At 39.2% G+C, this 11,922-nt stretch overlaps 1 protein-coding gene across 2 annotated transcripts in view; it reads right to left on the reverse strand.

Annotated features, from left to right (window-relative positions):
• The window catches only part of rab5aa (RAB5A, member RAS oncogene family, a), a 32,102-nt gene extending 21,442 nt beyond the window's left edge, over nucleotides 1-10,660 (reverse strand). The window contains exons 1-2 of one of the 2 annotated variants that reach the window (XM_061897178.1): nucleotides 10,467-10,660; nucleotides 1,317-1,536 (exon numbers count right to left, since the gene is read on the reverse strand). In XM_061897178.1, the coding sequence (XP_061753162.1) occupies nucleotides 1,317-1,482 (166 nt within the window). In that variant the 5' untranslated portion in view covers nucleotides 1,483-1,536; nucleotides 10,467-10,660. Of the gene's footprint in view, nucleotides 1-1,316; nucleotides 1,537-9,613; nucleotides 9,834-10,466 lie in introns of those variants that run through there. The other variant, XM_061897179.1, reaches the window with a different exon arrangement.
• Nucleotides 10,661-11,922: the final 1,262 nt, after the last annotated feature.

The following is an 11,922-nucleotide window of genomic DNA, read 5'->3' on the forward strand; positions in this document are numbered from 1 at the left end:
GTCAAGAACTGAGTTATACGACTCTGAGGTGTTTAGCTGTAAAATTGGCTACAAAGAGTTAGCATGTTACCTACTCTGGTAACATGCTCTGCCCTGAGATGGGCAGGTCGTGAGTTCAAACCCCGGGCCGAGTTGTACCAAAGACTATAAAAATGGGAGCCATTACCTCCCTGCTTGGCACTCAGCATCAGGGGTTGGAATTGGTGGTTAAATGATCCAAAATGATTACCCGGGCGCAGACACCGCTGCTGCTCACTGCTCCCCTCACCTCCCAGGGGGTGATCAAGGGAAATGGGTCAAAGGCGGAGAAAAATTTCACCACACCTAGTGTGTGGGTGACAATCATTGGTACTTTAACTTTATGTCCATGTCAGTATGCAAAAATGCTAACATTTCCATGCTAACAGCAAGTGTGCCAATATATGTGATGTTCGGCTGTAAAACTGGCTAAAAAAAACTAGCATGCTAATGTTAGAAAGCTAATTTTTAGCATGATAGCAGTTAACATGTGTCAACTACCAAGTTATATGATTCAGAGGTGCTCGGCTGTTAAATTGTCCAAATAAGTTAGCATGCTAACAGTTAGCAAGTGTCCGGTACCAAGACTCTGAGGCATTTAGCTGAATATTGGCTGAGGAAATTAGTATGTTAATGTTAGCATGCCAACAGTTATCATTTGTCAAGAACTGAGTTATACGACTCTGAGGTGTTTAGCTACAAAGAGTTAGCATGTTACCTACTCTGGTAACATGCTCTGCCCTGAGATCAGTAGGTCAAGAGTTCAAACCCCCGGGCCGAGTTGTACCAAAAACTATAAATACAGGAGCCATTACCTCCCTGCTTGGCACTCAGCAACAGGGGTTGGAATTGGTGGCTAAATCACCAAAAATGATTACACGGGCGCGGACACCGCTGCTGCTCACTGCTCCCCTCACCTCCCAGGGGGTGATCAAGGGCGCTGGGTCATATGCGGAGAATAATTTCGCCACACCGAGTGTGTGTGTGACAATCATTGGTACTTTAAAACATTTTTTTTTCTTCAATTGTTATTAATTTTTTTCTTGGCAAAATTTCCCCAAATGTGTCCCATTTGTTTGTGTTGTTATTAACGTTTTATGATTTATGACCAGCTTCATAAAACGTAACACAAAAATAAACCTAAATACAGGTTATGGGTTGAGGGGGGGCCTAAAGTAAAAAAAAAAACAATAAGAAAAACAATAAAATTGCCGCTGCGTGCTTTGATTTTTTAGTGTAAAAAGTGTGTACATTTGGGGAAAAAAAAAAAAAAAGTTCACCGCTCTAAGACGACCCACCTCCTATTGTGCTCTCCTGGAATTCGTGGAATTGGCCCTTAACGAAGCGGAGCACCAGGCTGGACTTGCCCACGGCCGACTCCCCCAGCAGCACCAGCTTGAACTGGCAGATCTTGTTGCCGCCGTTGGCTCCGTTGGGCCTGGACGCTCCTCCCCTGTTTGCCATGACCTGCTACGATCCCCCTGGGGCCTTGCAGGCAGTCACTGTCAGCACTTTGTCCTGCCAGGCGAAGCAGAGGGAATGTGTTGCAATGCTCACAAGACTGAACGAGAAAACACCAAGAGCTGGGCTTTCTAGAGTGCGGCTCGGTGTTTATCGGCCTGCGACACATTCTAAGAACGTATTAAAAACAATGCAAACTGGAGCATAACACAAAAAATACAAATAGTATAAGCAATTTTGAGCGAAATTGCGTGTGGATGCTTAAAGCGGTAAAATGCAAAAGCGAAACATAAACACTAACGTTAGTAATATGAAGAGTCTACATAAAAAAAAAAAACTTTAACAGTTAATGTGTGTCAAGCACTAAGTTAAATTACTTTGAGGTGATTGGCTTTAAAATTGGCTAAACAAATTAGCATGCTAATGCTAGCATGCCACAATGTTAATGTTAGCATGCCAACAGTTATCATGTGTCAAGAACTGAGTTATATGACTCTGAGTTGTTTAGCTGTAAAATTGGCAACAAAAAGTTAGCACGTTAATGCCAGTATGCGAAAATGTCTGTTTCCATGCTAAGAGGTGTTTGGCTGTATAACTTGCTAAAAAAAATAGCATGCTAATGTTAGAAAGCTAATTTTTAGCATGCTAACAGTTAACCTGTGTCAAGTACCAAGTTATATGACTCTGAGGTGATTGGCTGTAAAACTGGCTGAGAAATTTTGCAAGCTAATGTTTGTATGCTGGATTGTTAATGTTAGCATGCCAACAGTTATCATGTGTCAAGAACTGACTTTTAGGACTCTGAGCTGTTTAGCTGTAAAATTGGCAACAAAAAGTTAGCATGTTAATGTCAGTATGCGAAAATGCTAATGTTACCATGCTAAGAGCAAGTGTGCCAATATATGTGACTCTGAGGTGTTCGGCTGTAAAACTGGCCGAGAAATTTTGCATGTTAATGCTTGTCTGCTGGAATGTTAGTGTTAGCATGCCAACAGTTATCATGTGTCAAGAACTGAGTTGTAGGACTCTGAGCTGTTTAGCTATAAAATTGTCAACAAAAAGTTAGCATATTAATGCCAGTATGCAAAAATGTCTAATGTTTCCATGCTAAAAGGTGTTCGGCTTTATAACTGGCAAAAAAAAAAAAAAATAGCATGCTAATGTTAGAAATCTTATTGTAAGCATGCTAACAGTTAACCTGTGTCAAGTACTAAGTTATATGACTCTGAGGTGTTAGGCTGTAAAAGTGGATGAGAAATTAGCACGCTAATGTTAGCATGCAAGAATGTTAGTGTTAGCATGCCAACAGTTATCATGTATCAACAACTGAGTTATAGGACTCTGAGCTGTTTAGCTGTAAAATTGACAACAAAAAGTTAGCATATTAATGCCAGTATGCGAAAATGTCTAATGTTTCCATACCAAGAGGTGTTTGGCTGTATAACTTGCTAAAAAAAAACAGCACGCTAATGTTAGAAAGCTAATTTTTAACATGCTAATAGTTAACCTGTGTCAAGTACCAGGCTATATGACTCTGAGGTTTTCGGCTGTAAAACTGGCTGAGGAATTAGCATGATAATGTTAGCATGCAAGAATGTTAATGTTAGCATGCCAAAAGTTATCATGTGTCAAGAACTGAGTTATAGGACTCTGAGCTGTTTAGCTGTAAAATTGGCAACAAAAAGTTAGCATGTTAATGTCAGTATGCGAAAATGCTAATGTTACCATGCTAAGAGCAAGTGTGCCAATATATGTGACTCTGAGGTTTTCGGCTGTAAAATTGGCAGAGAAATTTTGCAAGCTAATGTTTGTATGCTGGATTGTTAATGTTAGCATGCCGACAGTTATCATTTGTCAAGAACTGAGTTATAGGACCTCTGAGTTGTTTAGCTGTAAAATTGGCAACAAAAAGTTAGCATTTTAATGCCAGTATGCGAAAATTCTAATGTTTCCATCCTAAGAAGTGTTTGGCTGTATAACATGCTAAAAAAAAAATAGCATGCTAATGTTAAAAAGCTCATTTTTACCATGCTAACAGTTAACCTGTGTCAAGTACCAAGTTATATGACTGAGGGGTTTGGCTGTAAAACTGGCTGAGAAATTTTGCATGCTAATGTTTTTATGCTGGATTGTTAATGTTAGCATGCCAACAGTTATCATGTGTCAAGAACTGAGTTATAGGACTCTGAGCTGTTTAGCTGTAAAATTGTCAACAAAAAGTTAGCATATTAATGCCAGTATGCGAAAACGTCTAATGTTTCCATGCTAAGAGCAAGTGTGCCAATATATGTGACTCTGAGGTTTTCGGCTGTAAAATTGGCCGAGAAATTTTGCAAGCTAATGTTTGTATGCTGGATTGTTAATGTTAGCATGCCGACAGTTATCATTTGTCAAGAACTGAGTTATAGGACCTCTGAGTTGTTTAGCTGTAAAATTGGCAACAAAAAGTTTGCATTTTAATGCCAGTATGCGAAAATGTCTAATGTTTCCATGCTAAGAGCAAGGTGTTCGGCTGTATAACTGGGTACCAAAAACTAGCATGATAGAAAGCTAATTGTTAGCATGCTAACAGTTAACCTGTGTCAAGTACCAAGTTATATGACTCTGAGGTGTTTGGCTGTAAAACTGGCTAAAAAAGTTTGCAGGCTAATGTTTGTATGCTGGAATGTTAATGTTAACATGCAACAGTTATCATGTGTCAAGAACTGAGTTATAGGACTCTGAGCTGTTTAGCTGTAAAATTGTCAACAAAAAGTTAGCATATTAATGCCAGTATGCGAAAACGTCTAATGTTTCCATGCTAAGAGGTGTTCGGCTGTATAACTGGCAAAAAATAAATAAATAGCATGCTAATGTTAGAAATCTAATTGTTAGCATGCTAACAGTTAACCTGTGTCAAGTACCAAGTTATATGACTCTGAGGTGTTCGGCTGTAAAACTGGATGAGCAATTAGCATGCTAATGTTAGCATGCAAGAATGTTAGTGTTAGCATGCCAACAGTTATCATGTGTCAAGAACTGAGTTATAGGACTCTCAGCTGTTTAGCGGTAAAATTGGCTACAGAAAGTTAGCATGTCAATGTCAGTGCGCGAAAATGCTAATGTTACCATGCTAACAGCAGGTGTGCCGATATATATGACTCTGAGGTGTTTGGCTTTAAAACTGGCTAAAGAAACTAGCACACTAATGTTAGTATGCTAGGAAGCTAATAGTTTGCATGCTAACAGTTAACATGTGTCAAGTACCAAATTGTGTGATTCAGAGGTGTTCGGCGGTAAAATTGTCGAAATAAGTTAGCATGCTAGCAGTAAGAAAATGTCAGTTAGCAAATGTTAGGACTCTGAGGCGTTCAGCTGAAAATTGGAAATTAGCATGCTAATGTTTGTATGCAAGAATGTTAATGTTAGCATGCCAACTGTTATCATGTGTCAAGAACTGAGTTATATGACTCTGAGCTGTTTAGCTGTAAAATTGGCAACAAAAAGTTAGCATATTAATCCCAGTATGCGAAAATGTCTAATGGTTCCATGCTAAGAGGTGTTTGGCTGTATAACTGGCTAAAAAAAAATAGAATGCTAATGTTAGAAATCTAATTGTTAGCATGCTAACAGTTAAACTGTGTCAAGTACCAGGTTATATGACTCTGAGGTGTTTGGCTGTAAAACTGGATGAGCAATTAGCATGCTAATGTTAGCATGTAATAATGTTAATGTTGGCATGCAAACAGTTATTATGTGTCAAGAACTGAGTTATAGGACTCTGAGCTGTTTAGCTGTAAAATTGGCTACAGAAAGTTAGCATGTCAATGTCAGTGCGCGAAAATGCTAATGTTACCATGCTAACAGCAGGTGTGCCAATATATATAACTCTGAGGTGTTCGGCTGTAAAACTGGCTAAAAAAACTAGCACGCTAATGTTAGTATGCTAGAAAGCTAATTGTTAGCAATGTAACAGTTAACATGTGTCAAGTACAAAGTTATATGACTCAGAGGTGTTCGGCGGTAAAATTGTCGAAATAAGTTAGCATGCTAGCAGTTAGCAAATGTCAGGTACCATAGACTCTGAAGCGTTCAGCTGAAAATTGGCTGAGGAAATTAGCATGCTGTTAGCATGGAAAAATGTTAAAGTTAGCATTCCAACAGTTATCATGTATTAAGAACTGAGTTATATGACTTTAAGGTGTCTAGCTGTTAAATCGGCAACAAAAAGTTAGCATGTCAATGTCAGTACGCGAAAATGCTAATATTACCATGCTAACAGCAGGTGTGCCAATATATATGACTCTGAGGTGTTTGGCTGTAAAACTGGCTAAAGAAACTATCATGCTAATGTTAGTATGCTAATTGTTAGAATGCTAACAGTTAGCATGTGTCAAGTACCAAGTTATATGATTCAGTTGGACTGTAAGATTGACGAAATAAGTTAGCAAGAATGTTAATATTAGCAGGCCCTTGCTTGGAAAAAGTTAGACACCCCCTGACCCAAACGGTTCTTTTAGATCCTCTTCCACGGACAGGCATGCGCCGCTTACTCACTTATTTACGCTGAGACGGCTGTTTACGTCCCACATAAACGCCGCTTGTCAGGAAATAATCTAATGACTATTTGTCGCGCTGGAGTGTGACCGCTGGAATGTCAACCTTGAGCACAAAAAGGGCATTGACGGACTTCCTGGAGGAAACACTCATTATGGTATGCCCAAAGTCACGTCACACAAAGATTTTTTTTATATATATTTTTTTAAACCCTGCAGACTGTGACTGATTCCAGTGTGATGTGGACACTCCAAACAACCTGCCTTGCTCAATCACAAATACACACTCTTATGACCAAGGGGGTACAAAAAACCGAACATTTCCATTCATCCCCATTCTAAACTGATTTATCATTTTTTTTAAAACTGTAAAAAAAATTAATCATTTTTAAATGTAAAGCTGGGACCTGTTTGGAAAACGTTTCATTGTGTGAACGCTCCATAGCATTCACACATATGGTTTTTGGACACCAAAATTCATCTATTTATTATTTATTATATGAATGGTGCTTGACAGCGTTGTGAAGTGAAGTATATTTATATAGTGCTTTTCTCTAGTGACTCAAAGCGCTTTACATAGTGAAACCCAATATCTAAGTTACATTTAAACCAGTGTGGTGGCACTGGGAGCAGGTGGGTAAAGTGTCTTGCCCTAGGATGGCAGAAGCGGGGCTCGAACCTGGAATCCTCAAGTTGCTGGCACGGCCACTCTACCTACGGAGCCATACCGCCCCATTGCCGTTGTGTTATTTGGGTCCAAAATGGCTCTTTCAACGTTCTGGGTTGCCTACCCCTGCATTAGTGGAAAAGCGGCAAATGAGTGAAAGCGACAGAGACGTTGCCATGGAGACGAGGGTTTTCTTGCATGCCTGGCTGCAGTCACACCGCGACACCTGTGCGTCAGTAATAACGGTCCCCGATAACCTAGACCAAATCAAACAGTTAAGTTTTTTTTAATATTTAATTTGAATTGCCTCACATTTCTTCATTCTGATTTTGTTCATTTATATTTTGATTTTGTGTAGAAAATAAAAATAAAGTCATTTAAAAATATTTTTGGGAAGAAATCTTTTCTTGCGGCCCACCCTCACCCAGACTCTGCATCCAGTGGCCCCCGGGCAAATTGAGTTTGAGACCCCTGCCCTAATCAGAGCAAAGCATTTTTGGTTGAAAAAAGAGATAAAGAAGTAAAATAAAGCACTATGTCACCAGTTTCTGATTTATTAAATTGTATAACAGTGCAAAATATTGCTCATTTGTAGTGGTCTTTCTTGAACTATTTGGAAAATAAGATATAAAAATAAATAAACAAGTGATTCAATAATAAATAAAGATTTCTACACATAGAAGTAATCATCAACTTAAAGTGCCCTCTTTGGGGATTGTAATAGAGATCCATCTGGATTCATCAACTTCATTATAAACATTTCTTCACAAAAAAAAGAAATCTTTAACATCAATTTATGGAAAATGTCCACAAAAAAGTCTAGCTGTCAACACTGAATGTTGGATTGTTGTATTATTTTTCCAGTTTATGAACTTACATTCATCCTTCATTGAAGTACAATTCAATAAATGTATGTCTATTGTATAAAGGATTTATGAATTGCTGCTATTTTTTGTAATGTTTTTATTAAATCTCACTTGTCCCTTGGCATACCTTCAAGTACCTCCAGGGGTCCGCCGAATAACCCCCAAATAAACTACTGATCCACTACATGTCATCGCGCACGCTTTAATATCACACAATCAATGTGGCGGCTCCATAACATGCAGTATGAGACTTGCGCAGAACAATGTCAGTGAATGCAAGACGTACTTGGTCAACAGTCATACAGGTCACACTGAGGGTGGCCGTATAAACAACTTTAACACTGTTACAAATATGCGCCACATTGTGAACCCACACCAAACAAGAATGACAAACCCTTTTTGGTAGAATTTCCGCACCTTAACACAACTTAAACGCAAGAGAACAAATACCCAGAACACCTTTCAGCCCTGACTCTCTCGGGCTACAATATACAACACCTCAACTGATGCAAGTAGGGAGGGTGGAGGGTGGGGGGGTTGCTGGTAGCGGGGGGGTGTATATTGTAGCCCGGAATGGTTAGGGCTGTATGGGATTCTGGGTAATTGTTCTGTTGTGTTTATGTTGTGTTAAGATGCGAATGTTCTCCTGAAATGTGTTTGTCATTCTTGTTTGGTGTGGGTTCACAGTGTGGTGCATATTTGTAACTGTGTTTTATGGCCACCCTTGGTGTGACCTGTGTAGCTGTTGATCAAATATATCTTGCAATAACAAACTTGCGTCTAACATGGCCAGATGCAACATACAACTGGGCTTGCATGCTGTCAGTTCAGAATGTAGGGGACGCCAAAGGCAGTGCCTTTATGGTCCCCCCTGAATAATGTTGATTTGGTAAAAATCGACAGGGGCTTTGAAAGAATTTGTACCCAGAAATTCAGGGGTCTGACGGGAAAATTGGGGATGTTGGCAAGTAGGACGCTGTCAAGTGCCGTTCATATCAAACTCGCGGGCCGCACCAACATTAAATAAACATATCGAAGTGCGGGCCGCATAACAACGTCTCACGGGCCGCATGTTTGAGACCCATTCTCTAGAATGACACCTAGGTAGATGGCTTCATCCTCCCTGGAGATAATAATGTCAGCCTTAATTTCTTCACAGGAAAATAATATTTATATCACTGGAATCGTCTTTCTGATTTACATGAAACCAGTATTATCAATTAACCTTTAGAATTTTACACACATACATACTTTTAGGAGGCGCCATCTTTAATAATGTTATTGTCTTTATAGCAAGTTGGCAAATATCGACGTCGCTTTGCAGGCTCACAGTTCCTCCTCTTTTGCAAACACACTAAATGTTTGATATTAAATTAAAAAAAAAAAAGACAGGAAGTTATTGCAAGCCGTCTATATTGTTTTATGTGTTATTTAAAGGCCTACTGAAAGCCACTACTAGCGACCACGCAGTCTGATAGTTTATATATCAATGATGAAATATTAACATTGCAACACATGCCAATACGGCCTTTTTAGTTTACTAAATTGCAATTTTAAATTTCCCCGCGAGGTATCCTGTTAAAAACGTCGCGGAATGATGACGCATGCGCGTGACGTCACCGATGGTAGCGGACATGTTCTCCCAGCACCGATCACGGTTGATTGATTGATACTTTTATTAGTAGATTGCACGGATTGTACATATTCCGTACAATTGACCACTAAATGGTAACACCCGAATAAGTTTTTCAACTTCTTTAAGTCGGGGTCCACGTTTATCAATTCATGGTAGGCTAAAAGTAGTCTGTTTTTATCGCATAATTACACAGTATTCTGGACATCTGTGTTGCTGAATCTTTTGCAATTTTTTCAATTAATAATGGAGACGTCAAAGAAGAAAGATGTTGGTGGAAAGCGGTGTATTGCAGCTGGCTGTAGCAACACAAACACAGCCGGTGTTTATTTGTTTGTTGTGAAACTTTAATAAAGAACAGAGCGGTCAAGCCAACATGTTTCTTTACCACATGTCAACCGGCAGAAAATTGTGGTAATAAGTCGGCTCTTACCGGAGACATGAGCGGAGCTTGTGTCCTCCTGCAGCAGCTGTCAAAGAGGCAGCTGCGACTTTCTTGGCTCCTCCGTGGCTTCCCTCAGGGACACTGGCGGTCACCGCACCCCTCCGACTTTCAGGTATGACTATGTAATCTCACTAAAACACTAGTAACACAATAAGCAGATAAGGGATTTTCCAGAATTATCCTAGTAAATGTGTCTAATAACATCTGAATCGCTCTCACTGCCCTCGCCTTTTGTTTTTTTCTTTTCTAGTCCTTCACTCTCACTTTCCTCATCCTCAAATCTTTCATCCTCGCTCAAATTAATGGGGAAATCGTCGCTTTCTCGGTCCGAATCGCTCTCGATGCTGGTGGCTATAATTATAAACAATGTTCAGATGTGAGGAGCCCTACAACCCGTGACGTCACGCGTACATCGTCTGCGACTTCCCGTACAGGCAAGGCTTTTTTATTAGCGACCAAAAGTTGCGAACTTTATCGTCGATGTTCCCTACTAAATCATTTCAGCAAAAATATGGCAATATCGCGAAATGATCAAGTATGACACATAGAATGGACCTGCTATCCCCGTTTAAAAAGGAAAATCTCATTTCAGTAGGCCTTTAAAGGGGGCTGCGTTAGCTTGCAAGCTAGCTAGCACAACACCGACTGGGCACACGCCAAGTGGAGTTAAAAGAGCGAAACCCTGGTAGATCAAACTAGTCAGTAAGAATATATTTGTCAATATTTTTGTATTTGCCTAAATAATTTAGGAAAAGCAAAGCAGGAAAAGGCGACAGGGCTAACTAGCCAGCTAGCTTAGCTGGGGGGGGGGTACACCAAGTTATCGATGACGTCACTGTACCTGAGACGCAGACGGCGGGGTTTGGAAACGAGACAAATGTCACCTCTGCGGTAATATTATGTCTTCTGGCGCAAAGAAGCGAGAAATAACAAAAAAAATGTGCTCGTCGGCCAGTAGCACCTCACGTCTCCTCCTTTTTTTTCTTCTCTCTTGTAACTTCCCGTTGGAACCAAAACACAAACAAGCTCTTCCGCCCTGCGTGCCACGTCACACGTCGTGACGTCACCAGCAGCCACCTCCCCAACAACTTTTGCGCGAAAAAGATACATTTTGGAGGAAAACAAAACAAATCATACACGAACCGGGGATCCAAATCAGCTAGTTGACACACATTCATAAAATGAACATATATTTAACGCTCTCTATTAAATATTTTTGGGGAACTCCTCCCCAAATAATAATAATATTAAAACACATTTATTTTGTAAGATATTTTAAATAAACCCTACATTTGTATACTCTATAATTATTATTTTTTATCACCACGGCATTAACAATTTAAACGTTTTTGAAAAATACACAAACGATGATAATAATAATAATTATTATTATAAAAAGGCTCATATTTATTTTATTTTCAATAAACCATTCTAAATATGTCATTAGTTTTATTTTTTATAATCACCAAAACAATAAATACTTTTTTTTTTTTTGGGGGGGAAAACCCACCCAAATAATTCCATTAATATTGATGAAATAAAACAGATTTATTTAGCAAAATATTTTCAATAAACCTTACTTACAGTTACTCAATTAATTACTATTTATTTTTAGTACCACAACAATAATAAATTACAACATAGTCAGTAAAAACATCTTGGGGCGGCATAGCTCGGTTGGTAGAGTGGCCTTGCCAGCAACTTAAGGGTTCCAGGTTCGATTCCCACTTCTGCCATCCTAGTCACTGCCGTTGTGCCCTTGGGCAAGACACTTTACCCACCTGCTCCCAATGCCACCCACACTGGTTTAAATGTAACTTAGATATTGGGTTTCACTATGTAAAGCGCTTTGAGTCACGAGAGAAAAGCGCTATATAAACATAATTCACTTCACCTAAATAGGTTCCGCAGCCTCCGAAGCAGAACCTCCAGGTTCTGTAACAGCTTCTTCCCTCAGGCCGTAACTGTCTTGAACGCATCATAATTAAATTATCCCCTCAACTCTCCTCAAAATGGATTAAGTGGCTGGAATAAAAAAGACAATATAACATACATCCATAAACCTGGATGCATATGCAAAAGTGCAATCTATTTATCTGTACAGTGATCCTTGTATTTATATCTGCACATTATTGCTTTTTTTATCCTGCACTACCAAGAGCTAATGCAACAAAATTTCGTTCTTATTTGTACTGTAAAGTTATAATTTGAATGACAATAAAAAGGAAGTCTCTAGTCTAAATATTACTATTAATAACATTATTTAAAAAATGCATTTAACTTACAATACATTTTCA

This window comes from Nerophis ophidion, linkage group LG04 (genome assembly GCF_033978795.1).
Source record: "Nerophis ophidion isolate RoL-2023_Sa linkage group LG04, RoL_Noph_v1.0, whole genome shotgun sequence".
Taxonomy (NCBI): Eukaryota; Metazoa; Chordata; class Actinopteri; order Syngnathiformes; family Syngnathidae; genus Nerophis; species Nerophis ophidion.